We start from the raw sequence: 20,880 nt of genomic DNA, 5'->3' as shown, positions 1-20,880 counted from the left end.
AAAGGTTTTGATAGAGTGGATAGAGAGAGAATGTTTCCACTTGGGAAGAGCAAAACTAGAAACATAGTAAATAGGAGCAGGAGTAGGCCATTTGGCCCTTAAAGTCTGCACCGCAGTTCAATAATGATCATGGCTGATCCTCTATCTCAACACCATATTCCTGTTTTTTACCTCCTACCCCTTGATGTCTTGTGTCTAGAAATCTATCTATCTCTCCCTCTTAAATATATTCAATGACTTGGCCTCCACAGCCCTCTGTGGTCGAGAATTCCACAGGTTCACCACCCTCTGGAAACATTTCTCCTCGTCTCGGTCCTAAATTTCCTACCCTGTATCCTGAGACTCTGACCCCTTGTTCTAGACTTCCCAGCCAGGAGAAACATCCTCCCCGCATCCAGTCTGTCCAACCCCGTCAGAATTTTATACTCTGGGTGCGGTCTCACCAAGGCCCTGTATAACTGTAGTAAGACATCCTTGCTCCTGTACTGAAATCCTCTTGCAATGAAGGCCAACATATCATTTGCCTTCCTAACTGCTTGCTGCACCTGCATGTTTGCTGCATCAGTATAAGATCGTCACCAAGAAAGTCAATGGGGAATTCAGAAGAAACTTCTTTACCCAGAGAACAGTGAGAATGTGGAACTCTCTACCACAGGGAGTGGTTGAGGCGAATAGTATAGATGCATTTAAGGGGAGGCTGGATAAGTATGAGGGAGAAGGGAATAGAGGGTCCTGCTGATGGCTTTAGATGAGGAAAGACTGGAGGAGGTTCGAGTGGAGCATAAACGGCGGCATGGACTGGTTGGGCCGAATGGCCTGTTTCTGAGCCGTATATCCTATGAATCCTGCCTGCTTGGGTGCAGTTCCACAGATCCCTCATCCAAGTGACCATCCTTCATGTATGAGCTTAGACAGCAAGCGTTGGCGGATTATTCAACGATGAAGGCCAACACGGCCGAGCCTCATCCTGCCCTCCCCCAATGTCTACACACAGGCACTTCCTCGTGGGAGTTGCCGGACGCCGATCAGGAACGGGAGCCCTGGCTGGTTTCCTTCCTCCCCCTCCCGAGCCCGGGCTTGGCGAGGCCAATGGTAATCTCCGCTGAGATCAGCTATCTTGACCATGGGCAGCATTTTGGAATCTTTCTCGTCTGTTTGCCTCAGTGCCACACCAGGCGCAGCATTTACCCAACCAGCAAGGCAGCTCTTCCTTTTTAGTTAGGGTGTGTTTGGGAATCATTTTATTTCTTGGCGAATCATTTCTAAAGGAAAAAAATTACTTCAGTAAATAGGTCAACAAGCAATATGATGGAGGCGACTTTTATCCTGTCCGTCCGGGTGGGATTTGAAAACAAAAGCCGCCGGAAGAGGCCAGAGGATTAAACGGAGACAATGTTGGCCAACAAAGAGAGGAGATAATTCACCTTCAAAAATAGCTTCCTTTTCAGCAAATAAATAAATGAAAATGGAACCGTAACAACGTCTGTGACCTCAAGTCACTTCAATTCCGCACGTGAAAAAAAACCGGCTTGTCTGCAGCATACATCCTATCCAATGCTGGGCCTCCATTTCCTGCTCATTACAGCTACTGCTATTTTGGGCTGTAGGCTCATTCCGAATCAACAGGCTTGAGTGAAATGGCCATGCACTGTATTGGGTACAGAAGCAGCGCAGATGTGAAAAACAGCTCCTGCACTCGATTCCGTAATGCTGTGAGCTGGTGGAGGAGGAAATGAACCACTTCCTATAAATCAGAACAGACAGTGCATTGGCGCTTCTCAATAATGAAAATGAATAGGCCAGTGATTGTTCAAAGAGGCAGCATACACTAGAGGAGCTCCTGCTCTCTGGTTCAAATCAAGCCCAGACTAATGGGATGAAAGTCTTGTCTATCTTGCAGCTGTTGGACTGTAAATGTTATAAATTTAAGATTTTAAACCCCTCGATTTCAAATTCTCATCCTTTGTTTTCAAATCTCTCCATGGGCCTCGCCCCCTGCTCATCTCTGTAATCTTCATCAGCCCGACAACCCCCTGAGATCTCTGCATTCCTCCAATTCTGTTTCCATTTCAATATCGCGCTTTGACTTGTATGGAGACTGGGGTAGCCCTTGCTCCCAATAACATTCCCTCCTTGTCTTCTGCTGAAGAGGAAGGAAGGAAGGGAACGAGTGCGGCAATGAATCCCAGCTTGGTCAACAACCCAGAGCCTGGAGGGCCATCAGTGAAGGGGCGGAAATGTAAATGGATCCCAGGCTGTACTATGAGCATCACTGGTCTATACAGACTGTTTCTTCATCCCAAAGCTGGTGGGTTATTGATAGTTACCTGGCCGACCTCCCACATTCTGCGCTACGTAAACTAGAGGTGATCCAAAACTCGGCTGCCCATGTCCTAACTCGCACCAAGTCGCGCTCACCCATCACCCCCTGTGCTCACTGACCGACATTGGCTCCCGGTTAAGCAATGCCTCAATTTCAAAATTCTCATCCTTTTTTTTTAAATCCCTCCATGACCTCGCCCCTCCCTATCTCTGTAATCTCCTCCAGTCCCACAACCCCCCCCAAGATGTCTGCGCTCCTCTAATTCTGCCCTCTTGAGCATCCCTGATTATAATCGCTCCACCATTGGTGGCCGTGCCTTCTGTTGCCTGGGCCCCAAGCTCTGGAATTCCCTGCCTCAACCTCTCCGCCTCTCTATCTCTCTCTCTCCCCCTTCAAGAAGCTCCTTAAAACCTACCTACCTGCCCTAATGTTTCCTTCTGTGCTCGGTGTCAAATTTTGTTTGATAACGCTCCTGTGAAGCACCTTGGGACGTTTTACTATGTTAAAGGCGCTATATAAATACAAGTTGTTGTTGTTATCACCTGACACTGGTCGATTGTACTCTGCCACTGCTATACGTGTCGGGAGTAAAGGCAGAGAGCAAGGAACAGAACCAGTATATGTGCACACGGCTGTGTTAATTAAATCTGTTTTATTCTCTTCTAGGTGGGTACGCGAGTTTTTAAATGATGAGAACCAGGGTCTCAATGTTCTGGTGGACTACCTCTCCTTTGCACAGTGTGCAGTCATGTAAGTAGCCAGAGGGAGAGTTGCCTGGTATCACACTTATCCATCTTTCATCTTCCACCCCTCTTGTTTATTTAAAATTTTAGTTCTATTCAAGACTTCATTCTCTGCTTTCCATTTCTTATCTCTGCTCTCCCTGAAATCTTTCAACAACGGAAGTCGAGCACAACAGATGTTGGGACTGGATGCATTAAAACTGCCTAAACAATTAAACTCCCTTGAATGCACTGGTGGTAAGTGAATAGTGTGGGAATATACTTGCTTCGTTCTTGGGTGGCCCATTAGCGTGGAGGTTGTGACTGTTCGTCACATCCACAGCATCTTGGATTTAAATCCCACCAATTTACATAACTTGATTCCACCTACCAATGTAAATCCCTCCCTCCACCTCAAAGCTAGGCCTCCTTGCCTTGTATTTGGATAGGATAAGCAGGATGTCACACAAGATTCAATGCCTACAAATGGATTTGATTCCCCGTGGCCGCAAATTGCCTGGTTTGTGGGCCTAGGGTTACGATTCTGCCATCAGGAGTTTCACGAATAACACTCAGCAAGTCCTGGGTTCAATTCCAGCAGGAGCCATCTTAAAGAGGAGGAGGTCGGGGGCGGGGGCGGGGGGAAGGAACCACAGGCTTCTGTGGACGGATTAGGCCAAATGGCTTCCCTCATCTGAGAGATTCTCCAATGGTTGGCACCATTGTTGTTCGCTAATTGGACAGATGTACAGTTGTAGCTGGCCAACGTGACCAGATCGTTGGAGCTATATCAATCTTGGCTTTCACATAGTCCTGAACTTCAGTCTCCATCTCCAATGATCCAGTAGGTGACCTTCTCTGCTGCAGAGTTCCACAGTTAAGAACATAAGAAATAGGAGCAGGATGCAGCTCCTCGAGCCTGCTCCACCATTTCAATAAGATCATGGCTGATCTGATCCTGGCCTCAACTCCACTTTCCCGGCCGCTCCCCCTAACCCTTCACTCCCTTATTGTTCAAGCATCTGTCTATCTCCACCTTAAATATATTCAATGACCCAGCCTCCACAGCTCTCTGGGGCAGAGAATTCCACAGATTTACAACCCTCCGAGAAGAAATTCCTCCTCATCTCCATTTTAAATGGGCGATCCCTTATTCTGAAACTATGCCCCCTGGTTCTAGATTCCCCCACGAGGGGAAACATCCTCTCTGCATCCACCTTGTTGAGCCCCCTCAGTATCTTATGTTTCAATAAGATCACCTCATTCTTCTAAACTCCAATGAGTATAGGCCCAACCTGCTCAACCTTTCTTCATAAGTCAACCCCTTCATCTCCAGAATCTTCCTATTGAACCACCTTTGAACTGCCTCCAATGCAATTATATCCCTCCTTTAAATAAGGAGACCAAAACTGTACACAGTATTCCAGGTGTGGTTTGAACATTTGCTTTACCTTTCTCGAATTCATTTTTAAAAATGTGAGTTTGTCTTCAACAATCACCAGCTGAGCCCAATGTCATTATTGAAATACGATGTAGAAGACAGGATTCCATAAACCAGGGGTGTTCAAGCAGCCCACACTTTAGCCCACAAAACCCAGTCCACTCCGTATTTTTTGGGGTTTATGTTTTGTATTGGTTGGTTTGTTCTGCATGTGACCTTGGAGGTGAGGCAAGAGTTGTTCCCAGCGCTGTTGCCGTTAAATCTTTAAATCCGAACGGCAATTCGTAGCAGCAGCTGGAGCGAGCTGGGAATTAATGGGTTTATATTTTATAATGTGGGTGCCCCCAGACTCCATGTATTGCACCCAAGCAGCCCACAAAGGCAGAAAGCAGAAACGTACGTGCTGGTCCATCCGCTTGTATTTGTGAATTCTCTGGGATTTCTTTCTCGGAGGGGCATTCTAACCACTTGCAACAAATTTGTAACCCGTTTTATCGCTCTGTGCTTCAACATTCTGCATTTCATGGTTCATTTCATCGTCAACCGTCTCTCTCGCTCTGCCAGGCAATCTATCCTACATCCCCCATTCCTCTGTGCTTTCTGTGAGTATGAAGTACTTCCAAAATACTCTCTAGCATCCGGCTGTTGTTGTCGTGTTGATGTGCACATTTCCAAACTTTTCCACAATGAAACTCCCTCTTTTGTTTTGCGTCTGGGCGGTTTCTGCACGTTGGAAATGACCATTGGACTCTGGGACGAGCTAGTCTTTTCTCGACAGGCAGGGGCTGACCTGCACTGAGCATTCTGCAGAAATCCCACCTGCGTTGGAGCGGGCTCTTACCAGAGCAAGGGCGGTTGCTGTGGTTTCGCTCTTGCGCAGGACAGCCGTTGCTGGTGAGGAGCGGCGTGGGCTACCATTTGCTTCGCACGTGCTGTTCTTCACCCAAGTTGTGCTTGCTGTGACTAAAACGCTGTCAGTAAGTTTGAAGGTAGAAAACTCATGACTCTCAAACGATGTGCAAATCTTCAACAAAAAAAAAAACCCGTCAATGCCCAGCTTGCAAAGTTCATTTAAATATTCAGCAACAGACATTTTCTGGGAAGTGTACTTCTGTTGTGACGGAAATAGGCGCGAGGGCGATTCTGTACTCGAAGGGGGCAACATGTTAATAAATGTGGATGGGGGTGATGAAAAGACATTTTTATCCCATTGTGACCTAGGTTTGACTTTGACCTTGTGGAGAATGGGGATGATGGTGCACTCGACAAGTCGAAAACCTGGGGCAGGTCTATAGAAGATCTGCACCAGAGCAATGTCCTGCCCCTGGCTTTCAGCAACAGCCTCTCTCGCTCTGCCAGGCAATCTATCCTACGGTATGTACTGTTCCGCTTCTAATGGACACTCAGGGATGCAATGAGTACGTGGCCTCGCCCACAGAGAGATCAAGACTAACGCTGTACAGAAAAGATTTTTATTGAACTTTCATTATCATACCACTCTGGTACCTGGGTTCAAATCTAGGCGGGATTGATGAGATGATCGTCTTCTCTGTCTGCTGGCTGGAGCAATCCAACGTGAAATGAGTTTGGCTTGCCCCAATCCAGGTCCTCGTGGACACAGGCCTGTTGCGCAAAATTCTCCCCAATTGGCAATTTCCTTCAGAAGGGCCAAATGGAATTGGGCGGGGGAGGGGGGGGCAAATCTCTCCACTGGTGCAGTAGGAGGTATTCATCTGGGGTTGGGGCAGAGTTGGAGGGAGCTTTACACTGCATCTGCCTGTGATGCATCTGACTTGGGAGCACTTGATGGGGATACTGGGCACCTCAAATGGGAAAGAAAATGTTCCATTGCCTCACCTTGAGTGCAAAAATGTGAAATATTTTAACAAGAGACCTGCCTTTGTAATCAGTCCAACCATTTGCACTTCACTCATAAGTTGCCGTTTTTTTTCTAACGCTCAGGACTTTAGTCTCTATCACGGGTGTACAAAGACCACCGAAAGGCGAACATTGCACAGTCCTTTAGCGTTCGCTGTTTGATGCTCCTCTTTCATTCATTATCTTTGCTGCATTCAGCAACCCTGTCCTGGCCCTGGTTTTATTGCTCCTGGTTGGCACGGGGGGAACAAGATTTAGCACAAACATCTGGAGCCCACATGGGCACTTTGTGCAGCAGATGTACTTTCAGTTGGGGCGCGCCCATAATTCTCTGTCAGAGGCACTCCTATCGGAGAGCTATGTGATGAATTAAAGCAAGCTTTTTTTTTGGCCCCCCCCCCGACATTCTGGGCTTTTACGTAGTGAAGTAAAATGAACGAGCCAACTGTATAGATGCAGTGAGAGGTCTGGCTGCAAATGCTGCTCTCCCTGAAGGATGAAAGAACGTACAGTCTAATGTGCATCAATTCTGTGGTGCCAAGTGGAGCATGCAGCCCAGTCCTCATTTTGATTGGCATTTTCAGTATATGTGTCAAGTGGATCAAGGATGGCCCTTTTCCTGCTGTCCTGAAGGAGCTGTGGTTCCAAGGACACTGAAAACCCCTCCAAACCTCAGCCAAGTGGCCATTTTTCATGTGGAACCCGAGACTGTGATTGTCAACAGGCTATTTGACCATGAGGGCTATCTTGGCTGACGATGCTGGCCACACTTAAAACTTACCAACAACAGTCACTGGATAGTGACCAGGAGCGGGAATGAAGGCTTCTGTTGCGGGGTTTACCAACTCTGGTTGGACACATTCCTGGAGGTGTCGTCACATGACCACCAACAACCCCACTCTCAGACTCCCGCCATTGGTCGCCTGACACATCCATCCTCGCTGGGCTCCACCTTCCTCCACCCATTGGAAAGCAAACAGACTTTGTTCCCCGATTGGATGATTATTGACTTAAGTCAGATGGCCTATTTTCCCCATTTCCAATCTTTTTACAACGAATAAACAGAAGTGTTCAAAGAAAATTAAGAAAAAAACCCACTTTTTTAACACCCTTCCGATTATTCTCCCAGATTGCATTGCAGCAGTAACCAGGAGATTAATCTTCCAATCCTGGAGGGTTGGCAACCCTATTTCTGCTCCACTATGACCAATAGCACTGGTCTCTGCACTGGGGTGGTGGGGGGAGGCGTGTGAAGGTGGTGCGTCGTGAGGAGAGGTGTGTCAGGCAACCAATGGCGTGAATGTGTGTGGGGGTGGGGCGGTAGGCAGTAAGCAGTGGGAGGAGGGAGGCCATGCGATGAAACCTCCAGTAATACGTCCAACCTGGAGACCATAAACCGAAAACAGTATCATCGTTCCCACTCCCGATCACCTTGTTTTTTGCGCATTTATTTTTTGAAACCAAAAAGTATGATTGCAGTACTAATTTGAACTCAAAGTTCAGGAGACAGTAATGAAATGCTTGCGCTTAACAAGATTGGAGCAGAAGAAGTCATTCCCTACTCTCCGTCATTCTGCACTTAATCCAGCCAAAGTTTCAATTCAAAGCACATCTCGAGTCTGATCACTAAAAGTGGCAATGTTCCTTTAAAACTGGTTTTTAATGTATATTTATGTATGTGCGTGGGTATGGTATGTGTTTATATAAAATCTGTCAAATCGGAAGACAAATTGAACCGCGTTGCAGTTTTTATACGCGGGAGTTTATGTGGAAAGGTTTCCTCACCTCAGAGTTCTCTGTTAAAGCCTCCAGTTTGACAGATCATTTAAAGGGACAGTGCCATGTCAGTGATCAGTCGTGAAGACAAGAGTAGCCTTGCCATGACGGAAGTGGCCTCGAGCTGAACCATTGCATCCTTGGAGTCCCGGCTTTACAATGTGCTGATAACTTGCCTATTGCCTGCTGTTTGTGCTGCTAACGTTTTGTGCCGATGCTGCATTTCAGCGGATGAGGACCCCAGTGATGCGTTTAGGGGATCAGTTCGGGGTCGTGTGTCGCAGTTACATTGAGACTGGGGCGGGGGGGTGGGGCGTGGGGGGTTTGATGACCACAAGACAAGTTACCAAATGTTTCCATGCTTAATTTGTAGGATTGGTTTTTGTTTTCTCTCATCGCTAATTCCGATTTCCCTGGCAACGGGGCTTTTTACTGCAGTGATTTGTTGCGCCTTGGGGACGAGGGCCATCAATCTCTCTGGGGTGGGGGCGCAAGGTGTTAAACAGAAGTGAGGAGAGCTGTCTGGCTAAACCAACCCATATTATACTCGCACTGCCCATGCGGCCAGGCTCTGAAAGAAACGAGCAGAAACGGATGTTTGCATTTGGTCGGAGAGTGGAAAAGGAGAGTCATTGAATAAATAGAGGAGGTGAGAATCGATCACACTCGATCAGCTCCGCCAAGCCAACATCCCCAGCATTGAAGCAGTGACCACACTCGACCAGCTCCGCTGGGCAGGCCACATTGCCCGCATGTCAGACACTAGACTCCCAAAGCAAGCGCTCGACTCGGAACTCCTTCACGGCAAACGAGCCAAAGGTGGGCAGAGGAAACGTTACAAGGACACCCTCAAAGCCTCCCTGATCAAGTGCAACATCCCCACTGCCACCTGGGAGTCCCTGGCCAAAGACCGCCCTAAGTGGAAGGCGCTGAGCACCTCGAGTCTCATCGCCAAGCGTAGGCAGCAGAAAGAGCGTGCGGCAAACCAGTCCCACCCACCCCTTCCCTCAACGACTATGTGTCCTACCTATGACAGGGACTATGGTTCTCGTATTGGACTGTTCAGCCACCTAAGGACTCTCTTTTTTTTTTTAAAAAGAGTGGAAGCAAGTCTTCCTCGATTCCGAGGGACTGCCTTTGATGGTGAGAGGAGGAAAAGGATTATAATTTAGAGGGGGATCCAATAGCTCGCAACTCGCAGGAGTTGACTCTCGGCAGAATGCCTCCAGTTTCAAGTCCTGACTTGGCCATTATGGTTCCTCCTCCATCCCTGCAAGGGAGTGATGAAGCCCTGACCATGGATTTCTCCATTGTCCATGTTAGTGCCTCTCTGGATCTGCTGGTGCGAACTGCTCTTGGGAGCATGGGGCTGATGCTGTCTGTTCCATCTTCCTTACTGCCTGACTCCAGCCCTCTCTTGTATCCTGAGATGCTTCTGAGTGCTGTTAATATTCATATCCACCCATTCATGGTAGCCATTTTGGAATGGCAATCGAGGCCCTGTGAGTTGAACCAGAGTTCCTGCCAAATCTCTTACAATCTTACTTGACATCTAACTAGTTTGTGAGTCTGTGTATTATATATATTCAGAATAAGGGGTCGGCCATTTAGGACTGAGATGAGTAGAAACTTTTTCACTCGGAGGGTGGTGAATCTTTGGAATTCTCTACCCCAGTCGTTGAGTATATTCAAGACCGAGATCGATAGATTTTTGGATATTAAGGGATATGGGGATAGTGCAGGGAAGTGGAGTTGAGGGAGAAGATCAACCTTGATCTTATATAAAATATATATTATATATGTCCATCATCATCATTATCATAGGCAGTCCCTCGAATCAAGATGACTTGCTTCCACATGAGTTCACAAATGGCAGGCAGTGACCAGTGGGGTGTCGCAGGGCTCCGTGCTGGAACCCCAGCTATTTACAATATACATTAATGATTTAGATGAAGGAATTGAGTGTAATATCTCCAAGTTTGCAGATGACACTAAACTGGGTGGTGGTGTGAGCTGTGAGGAGGATCCTAAGAGGCTGCAGGGTGACTTAGACAGGTTAGGTGACTGGGCAAATGCATGGCAGATGCAGTATAATGTGGATAAATATGAGGTTATCCATTTTGGTGGCAAAAACACGAAGGCAGAATATTATCTGAATGGAGGCAGATTAAGAAAAGGGGAGGAGACCTGGGTGTCATGGTACATCAGTCATTGAAAGTTGGCATGCAGGTACAGCAGGTGGTGAAGAAGGCAAATGGTATGTTGGCTTTCGTAGCAAGGGGTTTTGAGTATAGGAGCAGGGAGGTCTTACTGCAGTTGTACAGGGCCTTGGTGAGGCCTCACCTGGAATATTGTGTTCAGTTTTGGTCTCCTAATCTGAGGAAGGATGTTCTTGCTATTAAGCGAGTGCAGCGAAGGTTCACCACACTGATTCCTGGGATGGCAGGACTGACATATGAGGAGAGACTGGATCGACTGGGCCTTTATTCACTGGAGTTTAGAAGGATGAGAGGGGATCTCATAGAAACATATAAAATTCTGATGGGACTGGACAGGTTAGATGCAGGAAGAATGTTCCTGATGTTTGGGAAGTCCAGAACCAGGGGACACAGTCTAAGGATAAGAGATAAACCATTTAGGACTGAGATGAGGAGAAACTTCTTTGCTCAGAGTTGTTAACCTGTGGAATTCCCTATCAGAGTTTTGATGCCAGTTCGTTGGATATATTCAAGAGGAAGTTAGATGTGGCCCATACGGCTAAAAGGATCAAGGGGTATGGAGAGAAAGCAGGAAAGGGGTACTGAGGTTGAATGATCAGCCATGATCTTATTGAATGGTGGTGCAGGCTTGAAGGGCCGAATGGCCTACTCCTGCACCTATTTTCTTTGTTTCTATGTTTGTATGAACGGCCCACTGTTCCAGTCCTGAACTCCAATTGAAGGGTGGAAGATGCCTGTGCGTGATTTTTTTTTTAACGTGTGGTGACCGTTGCACAGAGCCGCCACAAGGGCTCGACAGAGCTAGGCCTTTATCCAGTGGCAAGGGTTAACCAGGACGACTGGAGACCTGCTCTGCTGCACGGACCTAGTGTGCGCACACACCGCAGTGTGGGCTGGCCTGTGCTGCCCCTGGGCCCTTGGCACTTCTGGGCCCCGTACCCTCATTCGCCGCACTTCCGCCCTGACCTCTCGCCGCACCTCCGCTGTACCAGGGACCCCGCCGATGCTTCTGCCCACGCTCCAAACGGCGACCTGGGTCCTGATGGCGTCGCCCACCTCGAAGCCGTCGCACATTTGTGTCCGCTCGCGCTGGAAGCTGCAGTGGCTCACTCCAGCTCTATTTCGAGCCCCGACCTGCGGAGATTGTTCTCGCGTGTGTGTGTAAATGATAAATAGCAGTGCAGCTATCCAGCGTAATCTTTGATTTATAATTGGAGATCTGTGCAGTCGGTAGGATGCGTAGCTTCTGCTAGACCTCGAGCCCTGTCCTATGTAGCTGGCCCCAGTTAATTTCAGTTGATCTGCAAAGGCATTCAGTGACGTGCACAGGAAACCCACTGTCGAGTGCCTATTTGGATTGGACTTTTGTCAGTTAGGAAGTACAGCTTCTTATCCCTGGAATTCCTCAATTGCAATCATCCCCAAGTGTGTCCAATGGCCGTGTTCTCAAATGAACCAGTGTTTGGTGAAAGAGATTGGGTCTCCAATGGCTGTATCGGTTCCAGTGGAATCTTTGTGAAATTTATGTTCGTGACTTTGGTTTTTGAGATTGAGACACTCGGTAACATGGGACAACAATGGTGGGTTATTTATGACCTGTCTGTTTTATGCAACATGGGTTTTCATTTCCTGTTCTTTCTATAGTGGTTTCCTTCCAACATATGGTTACATTTTAGATGCTGTGGTGGTGCAGCAAGGGAGCATGTTGATGGATGAAAACACTACCCCATTGACTGATAGACCAGAAGTAGTTCTTCTCCCCCTTTCCCCCTGATTATATGGCAAGTGTTCAGGTTCCATTCTTCTTCTTAATTTGGCATCCTTCACTGTAGAAGTACATAACATTATGGGTTTGGGGGAAATCAAGTGCTGTCAAGACTTGTTCGCTAGTTCGGAGCTTGGTTGCCAGATGGAGCAATGAAGAGGAAAGCTTCCATCAAAGAAAACTTCAGAAAAAGCCCAGCAGCTTCCAGTCCGTCTTATTGGAGCACCTCCCAAATCCGTGACCTCCACCATCGAGAAGGACAAGGGAGAGCAGGTGCATGGGAACACCATCACCTTCAGGTCACACACCATCCTGACTTGGAAGTATATCATCACTCCTTCATCGTCGCTGGGTCACAATCCTGGAACTCCCTAACAGCACTGTTGAAGTACCTTCACCATACGGACTGCAGCGGTTCAAGAAGGCAGTTCACCATTATCTTCTCGAGGGCAATTCCGGATAAAGAAAGAAAGACTTGCATTTCTATAGCGCCTTTCACGGCCACCGGATGTCTCAAAGCGCTTTGCATCCAATGAATTACTTTTGGAGTGTAGTCATTGTTGTAATGTGGGAAATGCAGCAGCCAATTTGCAGACAGCAAGCTCCCACACACAGCAATGTGATGACCGGATAATCTGTTTTATAAGGTTGATTGAGGGATAAATATTGACCAAGACACCAACTCCCCTGCTCTGCTTCGAAAAATGCCATGGGATCTTTTACATCCATTTGAGAGCGCAGGCGAGGCCTCGGTTTAACGTCTCATCCAAAAGGCAGCACTCCCTCAGCACTGGGAGTGTCAGCCTAGATTTATGTTCTCAAGTCCCTGGACTGCGATTTGTACCCATGACCTTCTGACTCAGGCGAGGGAAGGGGTGGGTGGGACTGGTTTGCCGCACGCTTTTTCTGCTGCCTGTGCTTGATTTCTGCATGCTCTCGGCGACGAGACTCGAGGTGCTCAGCGCCCTCCCAGATGCACTTCCTCTCCTTCAGGCAGTCTTTGGCCCACTCCCAGGTGTCAGTGGGGACGTTGCACTTTATCAGGGAGGCTTTAAGAAACAAGTAAGCAAGGGATAGATACAGAATGCTGTTCCCTACTGGATGCAGGTTCGGTTATCAAATGGGTCACTCAGCCATGCTTATAAAAATGTCAGCAGGTTGCTCAACAATAACACTCAAGTGCTCTGAGCTGTGTGGTATCCAGTTGGTAATTCATTCATTAAACTAGTCCAGGAAGCGACTCTGCTGGTTCTGCTTTCTGAAGTGTATTTTGGGAGGGTGACCTCACTGCGTTTGACTCGTGCTTTCCCCACCGAGTTTTAGCTGACTTCCAAAAAAAGGTACCTTTCACAATGCATTTAGCCAATGCAGCAGATTTACACTCAAAGCTCCAAGAAGTGTTACGAACACAGCCGCCTTGTTGGAGAAGGTGCTGAGGCAGCTGATCTGAGGACATCATCAACCCTTGCTTCTGCACAGACCCCCAAAAGCTGCTTCATCTGAATGACATAAGAACAGAAGAAGCAGGAGTCGGCCATTCAGCCCCTCGAGACTGTTCTGCCATTCAATAAGATCATGGCTGATCTGATCTTGGCCTCAACTCCACTTTCTTGCCCACTCCCCATAACCCTGGACTCCCTTATCGTTCAAGTATTTGTACTTGGACTGCTGTCGCTTCTTCTCAAACCAATTTTGTTGCACTCTTGAAGCCCCTTAAAGCCTCTTGTGTCCAAGTATTCCGATTTCCTTTTTCAGTGCGCATATCTGAAGCTGACCAGAAAACCACGGGACCACAGTGAACAGGAAAAGGCTCATTCTGTGGTTCTCCGACCAGTGCTTATTTATTAGAAATGTTATGTCTCTGTTTCAGGAGCTGGCTTGTTTCGTTTTGTACATTGTCACTCGCATTGAGCCTCTGACGCGGCCAGGATTTTAGAACGCAGGAGCATTGAATGTTGGGTTCCCTTTCACGTGTGCAAAATGAAGCCTCATTGTCTTGAACGCAGCCAACCGTGTAATATTGAGGCAATTCCCATTCATTTAATTCGAGTGTCGGCTAGTCCTATTTACTGCTTGGTTTGAATCTCGCTAAACCAGTGATGCTGAATCTCTGCATCTCATGTTAAGAGATCTCGACCCGAGTCCAATAGGCCTTCACCGTCTCCACTTATTAAATGTGTATATGTCTTTGAGAAATTAATCTTGTAATTTGTCAGTGTGTGAAGGTGTTGCCACCTTCTTGCAGTGCTGTTGACTTTAGAACATAAGAAATAGGAGTAGGCCATTCGGCCCCTCGAGCCTGCTCCGCCATTCAATAAGATCATGGCTGATTTGATCTTGGCCTCAGCTCCACTTCCCTGCCCGCTCCCCATAACCCTTGATTCCCTTATCGATCAAAAATCTGTCGATCTCCACCTTTAAATATATTCAATGGCCCAGCCTCCATAGCTCTCTGGGGCAGAGAATTCCACAGATTTACAAACCCTCTGGGAGAAGAAATTCCTCCTCATCTCAGTTTTAAATGGGCAACCCCTTATTCTGAAACTATGCCCTCTGGTTCTAGATTCCCCAAGAGTGATGAGAAATGTGTTTTAAGCTTTATCCTCTAATGTTCTCTTCTCCTCCTGCAGGTTATTGCTCCACAGGTTCTGGGTTCCCTCTTTAAAATCCCCAATTTCCTTTGTCCCTCCATTAGTGACCGTGTCTTCACCTGTCTAGACCCCAAGCTCTGGAATTCCCTCCCTAAATCTCTCTGCCTCTCCACCCCTCTCTCCTCCTTTAAGACCCTCCTTAAAACCTACCTCTTTGTCCAAGCTTTTGGTCATCTGCCTTAATATCTCCTCCTGTGGCTCGGTGTCACATTTTGTTTGATCGCGCTCCTGTGAAGCGCCTTGGGACATTTGACTACATGAAAGGAGCTATAGAAATACACGTTGCTATTTGCCTGACCCAAGCGGCCATTCTTCATGCTTGAGCCTCGACAGCAAGCGGTGGAGAGCTGTTTTAGCCTGGATACCTTTCATACAGCTTCTCTAGCCATTCAGGATGCGAGAGGAATGGGCATTGGTTCCTCGATCGCCAACTTGTCCAGGTCTTGGCGCTGGCTGCCTTGTTACGGTGGGTATACAGCCGGTCCAGTGATGATTGTAGTAACGTTCAGTTTCGTCCACAGCTACAACACTTTACCGGACAGGAAACTTCTGAAGAATTCCAGACTCGTGAGCCAGAAGGATGATGTCCATGTCTGCATCATGTGCTTGCGGGCGGTCATGAACTACCAGGTACAGCCAATTTAAACTGGGACTCCTTGAAACTTCCAATTACCTGGAAAAAGACATTGCACTCCAAGTGACGACTTCATCTGTTCCCCATCTATGCTTTATATCATTGTGACTGACACGCAAGTCCGTCAGCTAATTCTAGTTCATTTTCTGGGATATGCCTTTATTAAAGATGTGCTTAAGTCCCCTTCCATTCTCCATTTTCTCTTTCAGTATGGCTTCAATTTAGTCATGTCGCACCCGCATGCTGTAAATGAAATCGCACTTAGCCTGAACAACAAAAATCCCAGGTAAGAATCCAGCGTCTTGATTTCTTGAGCTTGTCTGTCCAAAGTCATTGTGGATCAATTCATTTCATGCCAACAAATTTGTCCACTTTTTGGCCATTTGTTTCTCCCGTCCTCTTTGGAAGGTGCCAAATCACGCGGGGGGGGGGCGGGGAGGCTGGGGTGGTAAAGAGAGTGGAACATCGGAATGGAGGAGGCCACTCGGCCCGTTCCACCATTCAGTTAGGCCATGGCTGACCTGGACTTCGGCAGGCTGATGGAAGGCCAATTGTTGAAAGTACAGTGTCCCACTCCTTGGCGGAGGGAGGGAAGTGCCGACTTCAACCACTCTGCACTGTCGCACTTCCTGTTGAGTCATCAAAGTCGCAGGGTTGGTCACTCATGAAGAGATCCTGCGGCCTAACCATCCTGCCATTCCAGCTGAAGGGGACAGCCCGCCAGTCATTCTCCGATTGCTCGCTGGTGATGAGGAGCCTCGGCCGCGATGTTCTAATGTGGACAATGGCAGCAGGCGCGAGGGTACTCAAACATTGCTTCCCCCCCCCCCATCCCCCCCTCCCCAAAAACCCAACCCAAGAATGTAATCTCTTTCAAAACAGTAAAATCTTCCATTCTGATTCTGGCTGCTGCTATATCAGAAAATAGCATTTTCTGATACAGTATGGGAGTAATTTAAGACCTGACGTGTGGCGTGCTCAGGAGGAACAAGTGACTATGGACCTGTGGTTCCCAAAACTCTGCTTCACTGGGGGTTTTCATCACCTCATGTCTGGGTCTGTTGTAAACTCATTGATGGAGACTGATTGCTGTGATTGGTCAACAACCCCATTATCATTGCTGTGATTGATTGGTCAACAACCCCATTATCGTTGTATCATGGGACTACCAGGATGGTAAAAGGTGAACTAGGTGGACCTTGGTCATTTTTTAGTCTGGCAATTCCCAAGTCCTGAACAGTGAATAAATGGCCTTTGCTTTGCAGAACCAAAGCCCTGGTCCTGGAGCTATTAGCAGCAGTCTGTCTTGTGAGAGGAGGACATGAAATCATCCTATCTGCGTTCGACCACTTCAAAGAGGTAGGGGAGCTTTTAGTTCAGTCCTGCCAGTCGGGAAATTTGAAAATCCGCTGGTGACTTTTGAGTGCGTACATGTGTGTGGGCAGAGGGGGCGGCTATCTTTTGGGCTCTTGCATCATTGCAACTGCTGCTCCTCTGGCTTCCTTTTTCCGAAGAGAGGGTGCGATATCATGAGCTGGGTATTTCTTCCTGGCTGTGACCTGCCAGTGGTGTTGCTTGAATACCCTGTCGGGAGATTCCCTTCTCGAGGGTGAGCAAGGGTCCTGCTGCTGTTTGCGGTTGCACTGCCTTAACTGCGTGAGGCAGTAAGTTTATCCTTCGTCCGGTGGGAATGAGACATCGCTTGACGCGTGGCGAACCTTGCCCTTCGCATTGGGAAGTAGCTCCGTGGGAGAAGGGGAGCGGCTGGAGTTCTGAGCATTGGAGTCTGACGCACGCACAGTTGCCTTCGAGTCACGTCAGTGAGTCCTCTATTCTGGCCGAGGACTTTGCCCAACGTTGAGGAAAGGCCTGTACAAATGTGCAACTTGCAATGGCGGCCTGTATGGGTAGGCTGTATCTGGTGAGCATTTACATTGGCCACAGTTCGGTTTTCCTTCCTGTAATGTATTTGCTTCATGGGTTCTTTGCTTAAGAATTCATAGCAACACTTTGCTACTAAGAACTAGTTGGTTTATCAGCAAAGGTTTAACAATCACACGGCACATTACCAGTTCATCCACCGGGCTCACAACCACCTGCCTCATGGTGGATCCCCCGAACCCAACTGGCTGGGGTTTTATTGAGTCTTGTGAACATCACATGACTGGCAAAGCCACTCCCAACTCCACAGCTCTCCAACTATTTTAATAGAACTTAAAGCCATCATCTGAACCACATCTGTTAGATCCTGCACCTCAGGAGAGTGCGGTCAAGCTCTCCTTCCCCTCCTCACCCTGGGTGTGGCTCGCTGCATCCCACTGGGACCCGCAGCCTGGGACGGTGGGGCCCTGGGTGTGCCTCGCTGCACCCCACTGGAATCCCCTTTTGGTAAGGGCACTCGAACCCAAAAAAAGACAAATAAAACTTTACAAAGAACTTAGACCAAATTAAACTTTGGTTGCCGGGGGTGACGATGCACTCCAGTCCCTCCGGTGCCCATCTCTCGCGGAAGGCTGCGAGCGTACAACAGCGCTACTCACCTGTGAGCATACTCGCGGGTGCATACATTACACCTCCAAAGGTGGGAGATGAAAGCACTACGTCAGATAGCAGGGCCTGTGTGTTTGTGCAGCCATACATACTGCGATACACATCTGGTGTAAGTAAGGTCCAGTGAGGTCTGAAGATCAGTTCCTTGGCTTGCATTTGTTTCTTTGCTTGAAGTTCCTCAGCCACATAGTATTAATTGGGCCTAATATTGTAGGTTTTCTCACCCCTCCCACACCTCAAACTTCATTTATTGCCCCTCCCCATGCCTGGACTGCTGCCCAGATACAAGTTTATTTTAACATTTTAAAATCCTCATCCTTGTTTTTAAATCCCTTCATGGCCTCACCCCTCCCTATCTCTGTAACCTCCTCTAGCCTTCGAGATATCTACACTCCTCTAATTCTGCCCTTTTGAGCATCCCTGATTACAATCGCTCAACCATCGGTGGCCGTGCCTTCTGTTGCCTGGGCCCCAAGCTCTGGAACTCCCTGCCGAAACCTCTCCGCCTCTCTACCTCTCTTTCCTCCTTCAAGACAATCGTTAAAACCTACCTCTTTGACCAAGCTTTTGGTCATCTGTCTTACTATCTCGTGTGTCAAATTTTGTGAATGCTCCTGTGAAGCACCTTGGGTGTTTTACTATGTTAAAGGCGCTATATAAATACATGACGTCGTTTACTGGTTTTCTCTCCTCTCATTCCCAGACTGCGAGATAGACATTAGCTTTCTCACTTTCTCGTTTGTTGAATTGGTAAGATCGTTTTCCTTTCTTGTAAAAGGGAATAAAATGGTGAACATAAGAACATAAGAAATAGGAACAGGAGTAGGCCATAAGGCCCCTCGAGCCTGCTCCGCCATTCAATAAGATCACAGCTCCATTTCCCTGCCCACTCCCCATAACCCTTCACTCCCCTATTGCTCAAAAATCTGTCTATCTCCACCTTATATATATTCAATGACCCTGCCTCCACAGCTCTCTGGGGCAGCGAATTCCACAGATTTACAACCCTCAGAAGAAATTCCTCCTCATCTCAGTTTTAAATGGGTGACCCCTTATGAAACTATACCCCCTGGTTCTAGATTCCCCCACGAGGGGAAACATCCTCTCTCTCCACCCTCTCAAGCCCCCTCAGAATCTTGTACGTTTCAATAAGATCACCTCTCATTCTTCTAAACTCCAATGAGTAGAGGCCCAACCTGCTCAACCCTTCATCATTAGGTAACCCCTTCATCTCCGGAATCAACCTAGTGAACCTTCTCTGAACCACCTTCAATGCAAGTATATCCCTCTTTAAATACGGAGACCAAAAATGTCCACAGTACTCCAGGTGTGGCCTCAACAATACCCTGTACAGTTGTAGCAGGACTTCTCTGCTTTTATACTCTATCCCCCTTGCAATAAAGGCCAACATTCCATTTGCCTTCCTGATTACTTGCTGTACCTGCATACTAACTTTTTGTGTTTCATGCACAAGGACCCCAGGTCCCTCTGTACTGTGGCATTTTGTATCTCTCTCCATTTAAATAATTTGCTGAAATGTTCTGTTTATTTTAGGTGTGCAAAGAGAAGCACCGCTTTGAAAACCTGATGGAATATTTTCGAAATGAAGACAGCAACATTGACTTCATGGTAAGAGTCAGCAAGACCTGCTCATTTGGAAGTGGGATACAAGGGGAAAGAGTGTGCAGCCTCACTGGACGGGCACTGATTGCCTGACCCGCATTTGTCACAAGTGTGGATGCGTGCCAACAGCGCAAGTTTCCTGAAGTTGCCCTGTAGGTTCGGTGCAACGTGCTCGCGATGTCTTGACATACACAATGGGCGGGCGAGGCTCTCCGCTGGAGGTTGTACACCTCAAAATCTGCACTGTCCAGGCTCCCGTGCCATTGCCACCCACTTGACTGACGGACTGACTTTCACACGGAGCTGGACGCTCGCTGAAACATCTGATGAAAGCCACCTTTTGGAGGACTATGATTTGCACCCCCAATTGTCGCATCGGAAACATTTTGGAGAGGGCAGTAAGAACGCCTTTGGGCCAAAGGCCTCATTTATTTCCAGTGACGTCACTGGATTTTGTGTAAAATTGTCAAGGGAATGAGCTGGATCAAAGACTAGAGAAGCTGAAGCTGTACAGTCCAGAGAGAAGGAGGTTAAGTGGGGGGAAGGAACCTCATTGAAATATCTCGAGTATTAAATGCATGTCGAGAAAATGAAACCAGAATAATGGTTGACGGTCAGTGAGACCAGAAGAACAAAAAGCCAAAAATTCAAATTAAATCTTGGAAAGAGATTGTCTTATTGAACAATAACAACAGATACTTGCATTTAGATAGCACCTTTAACAAGGTGAAACATCCCAAGCTGCTTTACAGGAGTGTTATCAGACAAAATTGGAAACCGAGCCACTTGGAGATATTAGAAAAAGCTTGGTCAAAGAGGTAAGTTTTAAGGAGCATCTTAAAGGAGGAGGGGTTTAGGGAGGTGGTTCCCGAGCTTTTCAAAAGGCACTCGGTTAGCTGAAGACATTACTGGAGTTCAGCAACAACTGGCATTCATATAAAGCGTCTGCAATGCAACAAACTGGTCCAGGCGCTTTATGGAGATGCAAGGAAAATGACTCTCGAGCTAAGAACAGAGAAATTAGATGGGATCACCAAAAGCTTAGTCGAAGAGTTGGGCCTTGAGGTTGTGAAGGTGGCGAGGGAGGTGGAGGAGTTGAGAGGGGAGTTCCGAACGTGAAGTGCTGCTGGAAAATACGCGATGTGTGGACAGGATAAAACAGTAGGGTGGAATCCGTGGAACGGAGCATTTGGGAGGAGATGTAGGGCTGTAGGAAATTGCATAGAATTACATAGAAATTATAACACAGAAGCAGGCTATTTAGCCCAACCAGTCCATGTTGGTGTTTATTCTCCACA

The 20,880-nt window shown here is 47.6% G+C and overlaps 1 protein-coding gene across 2 annotated transcripts in view; it reads left to right on the top strand.

Annotated features, from left to right (window-relative positions):
• LOC139240823 (formin-like protein 3) overlaps positions 1-20,880 on the top strand; it is a 196,003-nt gene that overhangs the window by 113,908 nt on the left and 61,215 nt on the right. The window contains exons 5-10 of one of the 2 annotated variants that reach the window (XM_070869306.1): positions 2,990-3,073; positions 5,708-5,860; positions 15,297-15,405; positions 15,619-15,695; positions 16,675-16,768; positions 19,514-19,588. In XM_070869306.1, the coding sequence (XP_070725407.1) occupies positions 2,990-3,073; positions 5,708-5,860; positions 15,297-15,405; positions 15,619-15,695; positions 16,675-16,768; positions 19,514-19,588 (592 nt within the window). The remainder of the gene's footprint in view (positions 1-2,989; positions 3,074-5,707; positions 5,861-15,296; positions 15,406-15,618; positions 15,696-16,674; positions 16,769-19,513; positions 19,589-20,880) is intronic. The other variant, XM_070869307.1, reaches the window with a different exon arrangement.

Source organism: Pristiophorus japonicus, chromosome X, assembly GCF_044704955.1.
Source record: "Pristiophorus japonicus isolate sPriJap1 chromosome X, sPriJap1.hap1, whole genome shotgun sequence".
In the NCBI taxonomy this organism is placed as follows: Eukaryota; Metazoa; Chordata; class Chondrichthyes; family Pristiophoridae; genus Pristiophorus; species Pristiophorus japonicus.
Note: the sequence above shows the minus strand (reverse complement) of the source record. Positions and strands in the feature narration are given on the sequence as shown.